The following is an 18,711-nucleotide window of genomic DNA, read 5'->3' as shown; positions in this document are numbered from 1 at the left end:
AACTGTACAACATACATGCTCATTATCTGAGCAACAGGCTCACCAGCTCCAATGTGGTTGGTTTAGATAGCACTTCTTAGGCAAACCCAACAGATGTTGCCATCAGCAGAAATTGTCCCTGCAAACAGAAGGCCAGTGTCACCACAGAATATTTTTCCTCTGTGAAAGAATACCTGGAAACAGTGTTACAGTGGTACCTCAAGTTAAGTACTTAATTCGTTCCGGAGGTCCGTACTTAACCAGAAACTGTTCTTAACCTGAAGCACCACTTTAGCTAATGGGGCCTCCTGCTGCCGCCGCGCCGCCAGAGCCCGATTTCCGTTCTCATCCTGAAGCAAAGTTCTTAACCTGAAGCACTATTTCTGGGTTAGCGGAGTCTGTAACCTGAAGCGTATGTAACCTGAAGCGTATGTAACCTGAGGTACCATTGTATATCAGAATATGTAACACACAATGGAGAGCTGCTGTGGCAAAGTGCTTACAGTGTCAGACCAGGACTGAGGAGACCAGCTGACCTTGGGCCAGTTACTGCTCCTTATCCTAACCTACCTCGCAGGGTAGTTATAAAATGAAAATGGGGAGAGCCATGCTTGCCACCTTTTGTTCCTTGGGATATAAATGCCAGAAAATAAAGTGCACATGAATATTATAGGTGATGTGAGTGAGGAGGAGTTCAGATGAATCAAATCTCCTGGGATAGCTCAGTCGGTAGAGCATGAGATTCTTAATCTGAGGGTTGTGGGTTTGAGCCCCACATTGGGCAAAGTATTCCTGCATGGCAAGGGGTTGGACTAGATGACCCCCAGGGTCCCTTCCAACACTGCAGTTCTATGATTCTTTGATTCCTGCTTGTGGAGCCAGTGGAGGTTGATCCATTTGGGCAATTGGGCTGCTGCAAACTTTGTACGCAGGTGGCGTCGTGGGTTAAACCGCAGAGCCTAGGGCTTGCCAATCAGAAGGTCGGCTTTTCGAATCCCCACGACGGGACGGGGGGGGGGGGGTGAGCTCCTATTGCACGTCAAAGTGCAAGTAGATAAATAGGTACCGCTCCGGCGGGAAGGTAAACGACGTTTCCGTGTGCTGCTCTGGTTCACCAGAAGCGGCTTAGTCATGCTGGCCACATGACCAGGAAGCTGTATGCCAGCTCCCTCGGCCAATAAGGTGAGATGAGCGCCGCAACCCCAGAGCTGGACACGACTGGACCTAATGGTCAGGGGTCCCTTTACCTTTAAACGTTGTACAAAATTGCAAATTGAGTTATTTTGTACTTGTTTCATTTATGAAAATAGACACATTTAAGAACCAAATATATCATATGACTATTACCATGGAAATGATAGGGATCCTAATATAAAGTCAACTCATTTATTGCAAACTGAAGACATCCTACCCCATCCTCTTTCATTGTCACACTGTAAGTGACATTCTCATGTCTTTCACCTCTGGTACCCGATGATCAGGATAAAATATGAAACTCTGGGACAAAACTAGACATATTGGCAGAGAGATATGATTGGATCTCCGGGATTTGGTGTGGCTTTGCTATTATGGGACTGGAGTTCAGCTCAGCTCCTAGCCAGGTGAGGCTTGTGGATGCAGTAGCAGCAGTGCCATCATGGGGCGTAAGTTGTGGGGTGTCCCAGGAGAGCAAGGCAAGGCGTTAGCCCCATGGGACTTGGTTGGCAAATGCCCAGGTATGCTGGGGATTGAAATGATGGTGAGTGCTGTTGAGGGGACAAGGCTCCAGCATGCCTTAGAAATGTCACACCGCCTTCCAGATCTTTGAGCCAAGCCCATCAGCCCTATACATCTCTTTCTACACAATGCATAAAGCCGTGATTCAAAGGACCAGCTCATAAAATTTCTGAGAACCATTTCTGAGAACCGGCTGTCTGCGAAGGAATGCAAAGCCCCCTTGAAGATGCTCTTCTCAAGACCCATCTGTTCTGCTGTGCAATTTTATCTGGAATATTCCGTCTCCAGTCCGCACACATCCAGCCCATGCTCCTACAACGCTGCTTCAGCACTGTATCATCTTGGGCCGATCCCTGCAATTCTCTTTCGCTCCAAATTTGCATGGCTTCCCAGACAGGAAAGCTCTTGTTTAGGTTATGGCCTGGAAGTCTACAGCACTATAGACACAACAAAACAATGTGCCTAAGGAAGGGTGGAAAATCAGAGATCAAAAGGACCCTTTTTGATGAGAGAGAATGCCGAACATCAGCCCTGCTGGCTTGGGACCATACTGAAACAGAAATCCCTTTCAAGTCAAAGTTTACAAAGGCCCCCTCTGCCCTCTCTTACTTGTAATTCCCATATCTGCATTTTTTAACAATGCACCAAACAATTTTGCTTATTTAGTAATGGGAATCTTTTCAAACAACGAAAAGGAAAAGAGCAATAGTTTTGTTGTAAACTGATCCCATTTCCACTGATCCACTCATGGCATCCATCACAAGACAAATGGGAACAAGTGAATAAGCTTTGCACCTGTGCCATTTGTAGACCTCCATGTTCAGATTACTGTAAGGGAGTCGCTTGTATTTTCTGGTTGCTCCTGTATTTTGGAATACCCTTTTCTCCTTCGCTCCATGACCCACAAGGCAATCTATTTTAGGTACCTCCTGAAAACACACTTGAAAAAATCCAGGCAGGAGCTGGTTTTAGCCCAGCAACAACACCCCCTTTTTGAGCAAGGGAGATGGTCATGGGGGCACAACTGCAAGCCTTTTGGGGGGATATGGATTATCTAGGCCCATTCCAATCTGGGTTCCAGCCTAGCTTTGGGGCTAAATCAGCTTTGGTCACCCTGATGTATGACCTTCATTTTGAAGGATAAGTGAATTATTCTACTCTACTGCACTCCCTCTGAAACACTAGAAGCAGCCTTGATGACTATGAGTGCTTCTTATCAGCTTTGAATACTATTTTGGATACTTTTGATACTATTGTACAGCTATTTTATTGTAATTATTTGTATGTTTTAAACAGAAAAAGGCAGGGAATTAATTAATTAATTATTAAGCCATTCCCTGCCAGAGATAGCTTAACTAGAGCAGCTACTCTGCGGATTTGTGGTCGAAGACTGGAGATGATGCACCTATTGCACTAAAAACTGATTTTTTAAATTACATTTTTAATCGCTTCTTTCAATTCACCGCGCAGAGTTTTATGGTAAAACACGATAAAATGCAGTATTATTAAGAACCGAAAGAAGCGTTTGGAAATGCATGGGGAAATCGTGCAGCGAATTAGGGCAGCGCATCGCAATTGCTACCAAAAGGTGGTGGGGGGGGGGAGAGATTCATTGGTTCCCCGCCTCCCCCGACAGAGACCCCCGGCGATTTGCAAGCGCTCCCTGCGGAAAGTTTGGGAGGAAGAAGGCGCAAGCCTTGAGCGGTACAGCTGCTGTATGTAATCAGGCTCCCTTGCCCTGCCCAGGACAGGCGGGGCGCTGTCCCTTTAAGGAGGAGGGTGCCTGGCAAGGCGGTGGGTGGCTGTTTTGCGCGCTCTCTCCGGGCCTGATCAGCCGCCTCCCTTCGCCGGGATCTGTCGGCCGCTTGGGCTGCCAGCCGTGGGAAGCCGGCGCAGCCCCTCCGCGGCCATGCTCCGGCTAGGCCGGCCGTGCGCTCTGCACGCGCTCTGCCCCGGCGGGCTGCTGCAGGTCTGCAGCAGGAGCGCCGCCTCCGGGGAAGCGGGAACCAGCAGTCTCCCGATCGGCCAGGTGCAGCCCAGCCCGGGAGTCGAGAAGCGGGCGCCGCGCAGGACGCACAGGAGGCTCCTGCGGGAAGCGCTGCTGCTCCTGCTGCAGCAGCAGCCACCAAGCCCCGGGCGCTTCTGGATCCCGGCCGCCGGGGCTGATCTGCGCCACGGAAGAGAGGGCGACCCGTCGCTGCTGCTGCTGCCATATCCTCTGCCACAGGCAGAAGGGGAGGCGGGCGGCCCCCGCCAGCTGCTCTCCGAGATCACCCTGCATGCGGTCGGGGGCGGCGGAAGAGGCAGCGGCGGCGGCCTCGGGTCCAGGAAGGTGGGTGAGTCTGCAGCCACCTCGAGCGCTGTGGGTGGTTAAAACGCGGGAGAACCCGCACTTCAATAGAATCCTCCGCAAATGTGACCAAGAGTTCCACTGAGCATGGGCAGAGTGTCCTTTCCTAGGATCCAAGACCAGCAGAGGCCTGGTTTAAGGCCTAGGCACGCCTCTCTCTGCAGGGCCTTTTCTGCGGTGGCTCCCCATTTGTGGAATGCTCTCCCCAGTGAATGCTCTCACCCGGAACCTTCACTACATATATTTAGGCGCCTCTATAACCAGGCCCTCTGGCCTTTTAAATGTGCTTGTGAGAGTGGGTTATTGGTTTTGTTTGACGTTAAGTATTCTGCCTTTTCATTTTGTATTTTTATGCCTTGTGATCTTTGAATGAAGGGCTATATTCAGTGCCAGATTTACGTATAAGATAAACAAGCTATAGCTTAGGGCCCCACTCTTGGGGGGGGGGCCCAAAAAACTGAAGGAAAAAAACTGGATGTACGTTTCCAAAATATAAGATAAAAAACATACAATAAAACCAACATATAGCAACAGTGTTTTGTGTTGTGTAGGCTCCTATGATGTAAGTAATGGGCTCTGCCTGCTTCCTAAAATATCACTGGTTTGCTCATTTCTATATATAGGGCGCCTATATTCTGCATGGACTTTGCATTCTGCATGGACTTATCAACAATTACTTTGACGAAATACATATTTTGTTATGTGCAAATGGCTGTAGATACCTATTAGGTTCATAAATTACCATATAATATATATTCAACACTAAAAACCAGCGACAATTTGTTGTTGACAAAAGACAGCTGGACATATAAAGGGCCCCATTACCTTCAGTGGCTTAGGGCCTCATCAAACCTAAATCAGGCCCTGTGTGCATTTAATTAATAATGATGACGATAATAATATTTGCAGTACTGTTGCCGGATTTGGTGGCTGGGAAATGTAGGCCTGCCCTCTGATTCATAAAGGCACTAAGAATCTACATAGAAGTACTGCATATATTGTTAACCCAGTCTGTGGGTGGGCGGTCTGTGGACATTCAGACTGCTACTCCCATGGTCCCCGGCCATTGCCCCTTCTGGCTGGGGCTGATGGGAGTTGGAGTGTAGCAACATCAGGAAGTCCAGGCATTGCACAGGCCTATTGCACAACATTCCTTAGGGCATGAGAGAGACTGAGGCTTGCAGCAGGCCAGGTGCTTAATAGCAAAACTTTGACTTGTGTTGACAGTTCACCCTGGTGACTGCTCTCTGGTGTACTAGCTCTGTTATTTCTTCATATCCATCAGAACCATCTGTATTACTTGCATATTAATGTTATTACTTGTATATCTCCTGCCACCCCATTGCAGAGCAAAGGCTTTCAACTAACATGTTAAAAACAGCGTATGATGCACTTTTTAAAAAAATGGATCAAGCAAGGCTGTGGTGGCAGCATCAAAATACAAATTTGATGGTGGTGATACCTGAAAACAATATCCAGCTGAAGAGCTGGTGAAACGAAATTGTTTTTGCATGGTGACAAAATGCCATTGATGAGGCAAAGTAGATATTGTGGGGTGGGGAGGCCCAAAGCCTGAGTGCCACTACTAATAATTGAACTTCTGAAGGTCATGGGAGCAGAAAAGAGATTTCTCCAGTTGTATGAGAGGAAGGGAAGATATCTCAGTCCTAAATGGTTAGGGCTTCTGTGCTCTGTGCCTCTCTGTTGCCTATATGCCTGTCCTTTTCTTATTGTTCAGCTGCTTCCTTTCACCCTGTTGCTCTGCTTCTGTACAGCATCTGGAAACCATTGTTGCTAAATGTTAAATAACAATGGCCAGGTGCCATGTAAAATTATGTCATTGAGCACTGGCTTCATTAATCCTGAATCATTACATGGACGTCTACAGGATTTTTTTTAAGAGAGGTTTTGCAATGTTAGACACTTACTTTAAAAAAGGGGGGGGCGAATTTGGGGATTGTGGTTCATCTAGGGAGGAGGAGGGTCATCACTCACCCTTCACCCTATTTGGTCATCCAGGAATCATTACCTTTTATTGGTACTTTGACTTGGTAGCTACCAAGTGCTGAGTCCCTCAGCACCAGCATTATGCGTGTATGGTAGGATAAGACATAAGAATAAGAATAATATTACTTATACCCCACCCATCTGGCTGGACCTCCCCAGCCACTCTGGGCAGCTCCCAACAGAATATTAAAAACACAATAAAACATCAAACATTAAATACTTCCCTAAACAGGGCTGCCTTCAGATGTCTTCTAAAAGTCAGATAGTTGTTTATTTCCTTGACATCTAATGGGAGGGTATTCCACAGGGCGGGTGCCACTACCGAGAAGGCCCTCGGCCTTGTTCCCTGTAACCTCACTTCTCACAGTGAGGGAACCGCAAAAAGGCCCTCGGAGCTGGACCTCAGTGTCCGGGCTGAACGATGGGGGTGGAGACGCTCCTTCAGGTATACTGGGCCGAGTCCATTTAGGGCTTTAAAGGTCAGCACCAACACTTTGAATTGTGCTCGGAAACGTACTGGCAGCCAATGAAGCTCTTTCAGGACCGGTGTTATATGGTCTCGACTGTGTTGTAGCTCCCACTGATTTTGATGTGACTTGAGGTTTTTCTAGATTTGCAGTGTTAATCATATCACACCTTCCAATCTATCACACCTTCCAAAATTTTAGCATGGCATAGTGAGAGCTGAATGGCCTGGGAGGCCAGGGTTCAAATCCACACTCAGCTATAAGTTCACTGAGTGATCTTGAGTCAGTCACCAATTCTCAGCCTTGTTTAGCAAAAAGTATTCTGCACTGAATTAAACCCAGGGACAGAGAGTTGTAGAGACATCTGCTGTAAGTTATCGCACGTGTTGACATTAGGTCAGTTGTGCAAAAAAGAATGATCTTATTTTAACTTCATACAAAATTTATTTCTCAGATTAGTTGTGTGTGAAGCGCATGTGTGTGTGTGTGTGTGTGTGTGTGTGGCAGTATGTCAACGTTTTCTCTCCCTGATGCCACTATATGCGCATGAAGCCGACTAGGCAGAATCTGGGTAGCACTGTTTTGCATTTGAGTGGCAGGGACAAGCTGCCAGCTGATGATTTCTGGATAGCAGTGGCCTTATTTTCAAAAATAATCTCACCTAGCACAGCATCCTTTTCTCACAGGGGCTGACCAGATACCTGTGGGAAGCCTGGAAGCTGGACATGGATGCAACAGCACTTTGGACACCTGTGATTCTCAGCAACTGGTATTCAGAAACATACTGCCTCCAACAGTAGAGGCAGAACACCGTTAACAGGACTAGTAGCTTTTCCTCCATGTTCAGTCCTCTGTTAAAAACATCCAAGTTGGTGGCCATCAGACTGCTACCTCTGGGAGCAAGTTCCATAGTTTTATTATGAGCTGCAGGAATTAAGTGTTTTCTTTTATGTGGCACGAATCTTCCCAAATTCCGCTTCATTGAATGTCCGTTCAGTTCTAGCATTTTGGGAAAAGCGGGGGGGGGGGGGAGGTATCTATCCATTTTCTCCATGCCATGTATAATTTTATAAACTTCTAAACCAGGGTTTCCCAAACTTGGGTCTCCAGCTGTTTCTAGACTACAGTTCCCATCATTCCTGACAGCTAGGGATGATGGGAGTTGTAGTCCAAAAACAGCGGGATACCCAAGTTTGGGAAACCCTGCTCTAAACTAACCCTTTTTTCATTGGGGAGTCGTTCCATCCCCTTTTTTCATTTTGGTTGCCCTTCTCAGAACCTTTTCCAACCCTGCAGTATCCTTTTTGAGGATATTTCTTAATTCATTTTCTGATGCATTTGTTTATATTTGTTTTGCGCAGTTTAAATGTTGCAATCGAACTTCCTTTTCTAGAGCTGCGCTTAACGATCCTTGGAAACTTGCCTGGCATGATATATGTATTTTTCTAGAGCTGATGACCCTAGCCCTTGTGTTCATTATTGACAGAAATCAAAAGGAGCTGTAAGGCTCATTGTCCCTCTTAAATTGCTGGCCTGCTTTTTTCAGCTGGAGGCACTTGATACCGTTTTGAGCAGAAGTGTTGGAAGAAGAGTCGCATAGTGATGGGGAGCTGAATCGCTGCCAGTTCCCATCACTTCAGGTCCTTGACAAAAGTTCCTTTCTCTCCCTATTTTTTTAGACCACCTACAGGCTTCCAGGCTTTTATCCATATGCCCTTTTCTTGGTTGGGTTGAAACACTTCATTTGCACCCATTGTATGGCCTTTGCCTCTCTTAACATTTTCTAATATTACCATGGAAGTGTTTTTAGGGGACAACATGAGATTAGCAAAGTGTCAAATGGCATATTTTGGGGGGGAGCAGGGGGGATTTTTGCGGAAGAAGAAAAATTCTCCCGTTCAAATTCACATTTAATTTTTTGGGGTATCGTAAGCCTTTTGCTCAACATCACATTTTTAAGCCAGCCCCTTGCCCCAAAACAAAACATAACACTTTAGAGGTGCCAACGAAGAAAGATCAGTCTAGGCTGCTACCCTATACCAAGTAAGCCCATTAAACTGAATGGGACTCATCTGTATATGGGATTCTGCTATTCGTTGATTAATTTTCTTTCTTTTAAAGGAATATACATATTACAATTTTTTTCGATATAATACACAAAAGTTGCCAAGCATTGTTTGAGTGAACTTGATATTTCCCTTTTTTTTTTTTCATTACAAGTTACGGCAACACACCAAAATACCCTCCTATTAAATCAACCTGTTTTTCATTCTCATCTCCGCCATGTAAAACTGGCTTCTACCAATTAAATCAAAAGCTTCAGTTGATCGACCTATTAAGATTAGCTTGCAGGGTAGGCAGCAGAGATCACAGCACTTTCAGGAGGGTGTATCTTCTAGGTATCGTCTAGCAAGTTCAATGTGCCAAAAGGATATACGAAAAATAGATGTGGGCATGGCGGGTTTGCATTTTGGGTTAGGTGGACACGGCAGGAGCTAACAAAGGACTGAAGGTAGTGAAAGGGAGAGCAACAGCTCATTTTGAAAAAGAGGCTCTGAAATCCAGTTTGCCAGAAATCCACACACGGAACCATAAGAAAAGTCCTTCTGGATCAGACCTAAGATCTGTCTAGTCCAGGATCCTGGGACAGGGTTGTAGCTCACTGGAAGCATCTGCTTTTCATGCAGAAGCTCTCACATTTATTATTATTATTATTAATTTTCTTTATTTATTTATACCCTGCCCATCTGGCTAGGTGGCTCCCGACACATATAAAAACATATAAAAACATCAAACATTAATAATAAATGTAATGAAACATCAAACATTAATAATAACAGTCTGATCCAATACAAAAAAAGAGTTCACACTCAAAGGCTGGGAATAGTTCTGGAGACTTGCTGCCGGTCACTGAAGACAGTACTAAGCTACAAGGACCAAATGGTCTGTCTTGGTCTGAGGCAACTTCCTGTGTTCTTGTTCTCACAGTGGCCAGACCAACCACAGGTGTCTATGGGATGCCCACAAACAGGACTTGAGGGCCACAGGACTTTCCCCACTTCTCAGCAACTGGTAGTCAGAGGCATATTCAAAGATGGAGCAAGCTTGTTTCCTCCAGCTGTGGACTCGAACCCATGGCTTCAAGTTGCAAGAAAGGAGATTCCGACTAAACATCACAAAGAACTTTCCGACAGTAATAGCTGTTCGACAGTGGAATGGACTCCCTTGGAAGGTTGTGGACTCTACTTCCTTGGAGGTTTTTAAGCAGAGATTGAATGGCCATCTGTCACAGATGCTTTAGCTGAGATTCCTGCATGGCAGGGGGTTGGACTAGATGACCCTTGGGTCCCTTCCAACTCTATAATTCTATGATTGTACTGCCTCCAACAATGGAGATGGAGCGTAGCTATCATAACGAGTAGCCATTGAGCTAGTGTTGCCTGTTATCCTTCATTCAAAGGTGACCTCAGCAGCAAGAGAAATGTAATCTGTACACGCCCAGGGAGTTGCAAAATGCCTACCAAAAAGACGAGGCATGGTTTGGGGAGATAATATGAGGAGAGGGTGAAGTAAGAGCTCTTTCTTCTGGCTTCCTCCCTCTGGCCTGCCTGCCGGTTATCCAAACAGCAGCCAACAAGCACACACAGAACAAAGCTCCCAAAACAAAATGCACAACATTGTATTGATTTTCTTCAAGCTTAGCTCTCTGTTGAGCAAAAGCCAAATTGTGTCCCAGTCGGGCGCAGCCACAGCCAGTCTCACTGTCAAATGGAAAAGCATTTTCTGTTGCTTCATGCCTCTCCTCGTGACTGTTTTAAGCGTCTGCAGACTATCCCTGTCTCCTTTGTTTGTGTGTGCTGTTTCCTTTTGTATTTTGTTTTTTAATTACTATTCCAAATCAAAACAAGTTAGCCTTTCTCCAGTTCTCTTGGCTAGGGTTTTGTTGCTGACCAAAAGCATAAAAAGCTAGGGTGCTCAGAAGTGAAAGGGAGGAGGGAGCCCGGCCTGCCCACACAACCCTGTTGTCGCCTTGCAAGTTATCCACCAAGCTGAACGTAGCGCAGGAGCTCACCAAAGATGTTCACCAAGTGCCTCAGAAGATAGGAAGCTGCCTTAAATTCAGCTAGAGTGTGGTGCCGATAACACCAAGGTTGCAGGTTTGATCCCCGTAAGGGACAGCTGCATATTCCTGCTGCCACAGTCTGGTTCATGGGCAATCGAAGTCCCAGCAGGGGACGTCAGGACCGGGGGCAAGATGGCGGGGTGGGAGCAGGAGCAGGGGTCCAGAAGCCAGGAGTCAGGAAGCCAAGAGTCCGAGGGTCAGAGAGCCGGGAGTTAAGAAGCCAAGGGTCTGAGGGTCAGGAAGCACGGAGTCACAAAGTCAAGGGTCCGAGGACCAAGAAGCAGGTAGTCAAGAAGCTGAGGTTCAAGGATCAGGAAGCAAGAAGCCAAACGCAGCAAGGCAGGAAACATGTTGCTGTGGCAAAGAGCCGAAGGGATATGCTGACCTTATATCCCTTCCCGGCTCTTGCCACCAGGTACTGTGAGTTACCAATTGGCCACACCTGTGAGGCTGCGCCTTGCCTCTTCAGAACAAACTTAGGAAGGCCCCAGTCCTGCAAAGTCCTGTTGGTCACAAGGCCTGGCTCCTGCACACACTCCTGAGACCTGCATTGCAAGGGGTTGGACCAGATGATCCAACTCTATGAATCTATGAGTCAGGCCATTGGTCAATCTAGTAGAGGGATAGGGAACCTCAAGGCTGGGCTGCGGTGGGGTCAAATGCAACCCTCTATCTGGCCCTTGGCTCCCCAAGCTGCATCCCCTCCTCAACCAGACACTCCATCAACCCTATTTCATACCTTTCCAGAGGGTTTTTTTTCCTGGCTGGAAAGTGTCCTTGAATTCTGATAATGCTTCTTGATTGTCTGGATGGAAGACAGAGGTGTGTGTAGAAGCTGGTTACTGTACCACTTTTGCCTCTGGTCTCACCCACCACTGGCATTTGGACCAGTTTGAAATGTGGCCTCTGTCTGGAAAAAAAAAAAAGATTTTCCCACCCCTCATCTATCCCAAAATACTTCAAAAAGTGCCTCTCCAGTATGTTCTAGCTTGACCACTGAGATCGTCAGAGGGGAACCTTCTTAGGGTGCTATCATATAGTGAGGGCGGAGAGCCTTCTCAGTTGTGGCACCCTCCCTTTGGAACTCTCTGCCACTGGAGGTCCATCAGCTCTCTTCAGTTTCATCGTGCCAAAGCTATGCCTCTGCACTCTGGCCTAGAGGCCTTCCTGGCACATGTCACCAGTTCGTTTCAGGAAAATTCAGTTTGTATGGGATCGTTTATGTCTTGCTGTTTTAAGGTAGAAGTGTTTCGATTTTATTTTGCTCTTCGTGTATTTGACAGCCTGGGACATGAGGACCAGGCCACCGTGATCCAGGACCCTCTGTTTAGTGTGCTGTGGACCTGTAGGGTGAACTGTCAGAAGCCCCTAGAATGCTGTACATAACCCAGAGGTGGTGTGGTCCCTGGAGTCCCAGCTGGGTCACAAAAACAATCCCCTTGTCAGCCTTTTAAAAGGAGCCCTCTTCTGTCTATTCAAAATAATCTCTTTCCCTGCACCATTTGGGAGGGTGTGGGAATGATCCACTCTAGGCGCGAGGTTTACTACATTTCCTTTTTTTCCTGGCTCCCAGTGAATTGTTTCTTCCCATATTTCCACCACCTTCTCTCCCATTAAAAAGGGGGCAGGATTTGTTCTCTCGGCTCCACTTCTCCTCCCCGCAAATTGCTTATGCAGTGGAGAGGCAGGGCCGCCTTGGGAATTTGCTCAAGTCCTCCTGGAATCTGGGAGTTCCAAACCTGTTCTTCCAGCAAAACAAACAAACCCACTGAACCTGTAGCGCCATTTTAAGGCTCACAGATTTGTAACTGATTTACGGTAAATGTTAAGCCTCTGAGGTGCCACAGCCTTTGTTGTTTTCACTCCAGTACTAACAGAGCTTCGCCTCTGGAATTTGTTCTCCCAGATCTGCTTTTATTAGTCACAGTCGTTTCACCAGCCTAGCAAAGCATATTGTCAGCAAGCAATTGCCAGCAATTCCCCAGTGGTCCCTTTCCTGAGTTTTCAGTATTTTGTTGCAAACGTGCATACTGCACAACATAACAGGAGTTGAAAATGCTGGTCTTTATACCGGAATGAATTATTTCAAGTCTCTAAATAGCTTTCTGCTTGCCTGCAGCAGTACAGTACTCCTAGGATTTGCACATGTCAGCAGAGCCAGCTGAAGCATGAACTGAATGTTACTATGCCATAATCAACATAGATTCAGATTCTGTAGCTTAGAATAATTGAATTGCAGCGTTGGAAGGGACCCCTGTGGTCATCAAGTCCAACCCCTGCAAATGCAGGAATCCTGCCCATAGCTGTCCTGCGGATGGGGGCTCAAACCACCACCCTTCTGATTAACAGCCAGATGCACTGACTGACCCATTGTGCCACTGGAGTCTCTCTGAAATATGACCCATGTGCTTCTCACTTGTAAAAGTAGGAAGTTGAAGACGTAGAAATACTGTGGTTTTCAGTTTGTGATCGAGTTGCCTTACAGAGTCAGGTACATAGAACAAGGGTCTTTTAAAAGGCTCTGTACTCTGTTTGTGTACAGAGGCCTTCCAAAGTTTGGACAGAGGTCTTTCCCAGTGTTGCTACTTAAGATCCTTTTAATTGAAGAGTTGGACCTTCTTTTTGCAAAGCACACATTCTGTGGCCTTGGAAGCATAGGCAAAAATGTCAGGCCATTGGTTCATCTTGCTGGGTTGTATAGTTCAGAAATGTATGTGAAGAATGTGCTCTTTTCTTCCAAATGGTGGTCTGTCGCCGTATTCTTGTGGGTGTTTTACAACACCCCTGTAAAAAAGTCATGCATTTTATAGACCAGTTATTAGAACTGAAAGAGGGTGAATTGTTGAAGAACACACAGTGAGTCTGGGCCAATTCTCTATATACTTTATCCACAATAATTTCTTTCTCTCATTAGAAGTGTGTCACCATCTCTCAGCTTCATGTTCCCAGTTGCAGTATGGGAATGACCATCAGTTTTGCAGCATTAAGAAGACTGAACAGCTACACTATTGCATGTTCACATCAAAATACAATGTAGTACCTAGTTATGACTATTTTTCAAAGAACATTATAGTATCTTTTGAGCATCAACAAATGTGTGTAGTACTCTGCAGTAGGTACCCTTCACTGGGATAAGAGGGTGGTTGTTCTGAAGCAGCAAGCTATCAGTAACTTATAGCATCTTATTATACACATTGTTTGAAATCAGATGTCGTATAAACATTGCTTGAAAAGTTCCATTGAAAAAATGAAACTAGTTCAACTTTATCCCGTCCAAAAAGGTACTAGTTCGTTTGTCCTTTTACAAAATAATTTAGTTCAAGTTCATAAAAAGTTTATCCTTGGCAAAACAAAAAGAGTGTTCAGAATGTTACAAGCTGAAATATAGGCTCCAAATAGAAGCCAGGGAGCACACATAAATAGTAAAGTGTCTGACAGACAGAATGTCAACAGGTGAAGTTTTCCCCATAAATGTATTTCCATACTAGGTTTACCTTACAGTGGTTACATACGCTTCAGGTTACAGGCTCCGCTAACCCAGAAATAGTGCTTCAGGTTAAGAACTTTGTTTCAGGATGAGAACAGAAATTGTGCTCTGGTGGCGTGGCGGCAGCAGGAGGCCCCATTAGCTAAGCTGGTGCTTCAGGTTAAGAACAGTTTCAGGTTACCGTATTTTTCGCCCTATAGGACGCACCGGCCCATAGGACGCACCTAGTTTTTTTGGGGGGGGAATAAAGGGGGGAATTATCCCCCCCCCCCCCGCTGTGGATATCTGCCCGAAGCGCGGGGCGCTCTGCTTCAGCGCGCCCCGCGCTTCGGGCAAGCAGGCTGCTATCCCCCGGGCTCCCCAGGCTTGCTGATAGCTTCCTGAAGCCTGGAGAGCGAGAGGGGTCGGTGCGCACCGATCCCTCTCGCTCTCCACGCTTCAGCGAAAGCCTGCATTCACCCCATAGGACGCACACAGATTTCCCCTTCATTTTTGGAGGGGGAAAAGTGTGTCCTATAGGGCGAAAAATAAGGTAAGTATGGACCTCCAGAACGAATTAAGTACTTAACCTGAGGTACCACTGTATTTGTAATTTGTGGCAGCCACACAGCTGTTAAAGGCACAATGCAACATTTTCTTTGTTGTTGTAGTTCTTCCTACAAGATACTCCTTTTGGAAGAGAGCAAATATTTTCAGCGAGGAAGATACAGGAAAAGCCTCTTTTTCCTTCCTTCTAATTGCTTAGCCATATTAATTGACTAAGCATCCTTAGAAGCAACAATAGCTCCATATCTGCCTGATAAGTCTTAGAACATTGTCTCCACACTTTGCTTTCTAACTTTGTCCAAGTGACTTAGCTTTCTTTCCCTTTCTTTTTCTCAGTTTAAAAGAAAGAGTCTGGGCCTCCTTTGGGGGGCTGTGAAGATGAACTAGAAATCATTCCATGTTCTACCTCCCAGATTAATTCACCTGGTAATTGTGGGAACTACTTTCAGACGTAGTGCAATGAATTTTGTTCAACTGACGTAGTTCATTCCAAGCACTGAATAGGCATGATGAGCATCACCGTTGTAATTTTTAAAATTTGTATACTGCCCTTCATCCGCAGATCCCAGGGTGGTTCACAGCATAAAAATACAATATAATACATATGAACGATGCAGGTTAAGAAATAGGAAAACTATGGTGCACACAGACTATATTGTAGCATTTGAACAGAGCACTCTATGAACTAAACTTTGCACTTTTATTTTTAGTAAAATGCTCAATCACTCTAGAAACATATTTTAATGAGCACCCATTCCCCCCACTATACATAGGAGACCAGTGAAACTGCAGGAAACGACCATGCAGATCCTAGCCAGGAGAATGGGAAGAAACCTAACAAATCCCAGCAGCTGAAGAAAGTTTTTAAGGAATATGGAGCTGTGGGAGTTGTATTCCATGTTGGGATTTCTTTGATGTCTCTAGGAATGTTCTATCTAGCCGTGTCAAGGTATGTTTTCCATACTATTTGCAATTGGGTTTGGTGTGGCGAGGACTTGATACAATGTCACATATAACATGGGATAAATATTTATGGCTGTTGGATATAAAAATTGATTTGCTGGATCAAAGAGAGATCCATCCAGTCCAGCTTGTTGGTTTCCAACAACAGCCAGCGAGATCCCTGTAGAAGTTTTTTAGCATGGAATTAAGATGCCCATTTCTTGTAGTTTGTCCCCAGCGTTTGACATTCAAGAGACACTAGGCTGTGTCCAGCTAACCTTTACCCAGAGTGGAACCACTTAAATTAATGAACCTAAGTTAGTTATGCTCATTTTCAGTGGGTCTACTCTAAGTAAGACCTGCATTGGCTATAACCCACTGCTTTTTGGATATTATGCATACCCATCGATTCCCCTCCCCCATGCAGAGAATCTCCATATAGTTGTCATTTTTAAAGCCATCTAAGCCTCCTTAAGAGGTAGATTTGTTGATCAGCCCCTTTACACTTTCCTCACCTGTAAAGTATTACTTTGATCAGGTCTTTGTAATAGTTGTACTGGCCAACTTGTATGTGAAGAGAAGCAACTCAGGTATAAAATTGTATTTTGAATACAAATTGGGTCCAGCTCCTAAGCCACCACTTTGTAGTGACTCCAACTGATGGACCTTGGAGTTGATATGACACATCTGAAGTCTGCCCATCCCTGATCTAAAGTGATGCCCATCATGAAAGCTTGCAGTAGCGAAAAATATAACACTTTGGAAAATCCATGCTTGTTTTTGTAATGTTACTAAGCTAAGTTGTGGTTTGTTTTCACCCCCTTTTAGTGGAGTGGACATGACTGCCATCCTCTCCAAGTTGGGATTTGATGACGCTCTTGTGCAATCCAAGTTGGCCGCTGGGACGAGTACTTTTGTTTTGGCCTACGCTATCCACAAACTGTTTGCTCCAGTCCGCATCAGCATCACCTTAGTCTCTGTGCCATTACTTGTGCGATATTTTCGGAAGATAGGTTTCTTCAAACCTCCGACTCCAAATCCATGATTAAATCACTGGAGGAAAACCAGGCTGCCACCTCAGTTAATATAAAATATAAAATGTTTTTAAATTGCTGCACCCTGGTGGTGCCTGTGCAGATTCCTGTAATACCACCTTTGCATTGTATATTCGTGGTGGAGGGAGGGGAAGTGTTTTTTCCTGATAAACTACTTCACAAATACTGATTAACTATGTTTCTTCCTCAAGTCCTGTGCCAGCCCAGAGGGGCAGATGTTCTGATAACAATTATATGGGTACTTCTAGGAAGATAGGAAACTGCCTTATTATAGTAACTTAGACCATTGCCCAGTATTGTCTGTTTGGACCAGCAGTGCCTCTAAGACAGTAGTCTTTTACCTCACTTTCTAGCTGCTTTTAACTGGAGTTGCCAGGGGTTGATCTTAAAACCTTCTGCAAGAAAAGCATATGCTGATACAGTTGAACTTTGGTTCCTCTCCATATACAGATATCTGTATAAGCTTTCTGGTATAAGCTTTGTGGACTAAAACCTCATCTCATTAAATGCATGACATATCCATTTGTGGGTGCATGTATACATATGCATATAAACACATATGCATTCACACATAAATGCAAATGGGAGATGGTATACTTCTAACAAAGTGGGTTTTAATCCACAAATGTGTGTATATATGCACATGTGTGTGTGCGCACACACATGCAAAGATGGAAAATTTAAGACGGGTCACCAAACCACGGTCTGGGGGCCAGATAAGGCCTGAGGGACTCGTTTATGCAGCCCGCAGGGACACACTACCGGGCTAGAGCAGCACCGGAAATAGCGTTTGTGCACACGTATGGTTGCGCGCTCCCCCGTGCTCTGCACAGTCGTCGCTGGAGACACCGGCTCGAGGCAAGGAAAGCTTGGAGACCTCCGATTTAAGATGTCTGAGGAGTATAATTCTAATAGCAAACTCTAGTGTTTAGTGCCAACATGTAGGCTAGAATGGGCTGCTAGGTAATGAGGTATCGCCACGCCTGGAGGAATCCCAAGGTTTTTAGAAAGACAAGAACACTTTTTAAAAATCTGATGCAGCAGGTCAATAAAACTGGGCCTAGGCAGTAGCCACATAATGTTGCTTGTCAACTGAAAAAGACTAGGGTAAGGGGCAGTGGATCACCCTGTTTAAAGGGAAGGACTGGAAGGAATGCTGAACTCGTGCTGAAATGAATACTCTTCAGGTGAGGTGACTGTTGCCAATAATTGTATTGCCTTCGATGAGATGGGTTTGTTTGTATTTGTACTTAACTTCTCTTTCTCAGGTGTTCTCCCACTTGACCAAGTCTAATATTCTATATTGCAATCACTAGTAATACAGTGGTGCTCCGCAAGACGAATGCCTCGCAAGACGAAAAACCCGCAAGACGAAAGGGTTTTTCGGTTTTTGCGTCGCTTTGCTAGACGATTTTCCCTATGGGCTTGCTTCGCAAGAAGAAAGCCCATAGGGAAATCTCCGGGGACCTCTTTTAAATGCTGGCGGTGGGGAGCAAAGCCTTTTCCCCCCCCCTTCCTGGACTTCAGAAGAGGTCCTGGACCGCCCGCCAGCATTTTAAGATCGCCCGGGACAGCGGAGAAGTCTCCGCTGTCCTGGGAAGGCAGGCGGGGTGGAAGCAAAGACTTTCGCCCCCCGCCGGCCTTCAGAAGAGTCTGTCCCCCGACCTGGTCTGAAGGCGGTTTCCATAGGAACGCATTGATTGATTTTCAATGCATTCCTGTGGGAAACCGTGCTTCGCAAGACGAAAAACTCGCAAGACGAAGACTTGCGGAACGAATTAATTTCGTCTTGCGAGGCACCACTGTAGTCAATGGTAAATTTATCCTCCATCAATCTGTCACCCTTTTAACAGCCATCACATTTTATGGTAGCAAAATCCATGATTGGTTTTCTGCTGCATGAGGAACTGCTTTTGTCTGTCCTGGATATACTGCTAATCTACAGCACTTGAGGCACTGAGATGTCAGATTTGTTGGAAGGCCATTCTAGTGGACCCAAACACTACAGAAACTGATCAGGAATTGCCATAATCATTTGT

The 18,711-nt window shown here is 45.6% G+C and overlaps 1 protein-coding gene across 1 annotated transcript; it reads left to right on the top strand.

Annotated features, from left to right (window-relative positions):
• The first annotated feature begins 3,444 nt into the window (after positions 1–3,444).
• On the top strand, positions 3,445–16,841 carry FAM210B (family with sequence similarity 210 member B). The gene is made up of 3 exons (XM_083744712.1): positions 3,445–4,027; positions 15,449–15,624; positions 16,446–16,841. The coding sequence occupies exons 1-3, from the start codon at positions 3,605–3,607 to the stop codon at positions 16,660–16,662; spliced, it is 816 nt and encodes a 271-aa protein (XP_083600838.1). The 5' UTR covers positions 3,445–3,604; the 3' UTR covers positions 16,663–16,841.
• Positions 16,842–18,711: the final 1,870 nt, after the last annotated feature.

Source organism: Podarcis gaigeae, assembly GCF_964106915.1.
Source record: "Podarcis gaigeae genome assembly, chromosome: 6".
Classification (NCBI taxonomy): domain Eukaryota; kingdom Metazoa; phylum Chordata; class Lepidosauria; order Squamata; family Lacertidae; genus Podarcis; species Podarcis gaigeae.
Note: the sequence above shows the minus strand (reverse complement) of the source record. Positions and strands in the feature narration are given on the sequence as shown.

Bases quoted from the DNA above. Each gene is read 5' to 3' on its own strand.
- FAM210B (XM_083744712.1), top strand. From the start codon at position 3,605: ATGCTCCGGCTAGGCCGGCCGTGCGCTCTGCACGCGCTCTGCCCCGGC. The intron at 4,028-15,448 runs GTGGGTGAGTCT...CACTATACATAG, and splicing joins GCGGCCTCGGGTCCAGGAAG to GAGACCAGTGAAACTGCAGG. The intron at 15,625-16,445 runs GTATGTTTTCCA...ACCCCCTTTTAG, and splicing joins TTCTATCTAGCCGTGTCAAG to TGGAGTGGACATGACTGCCA.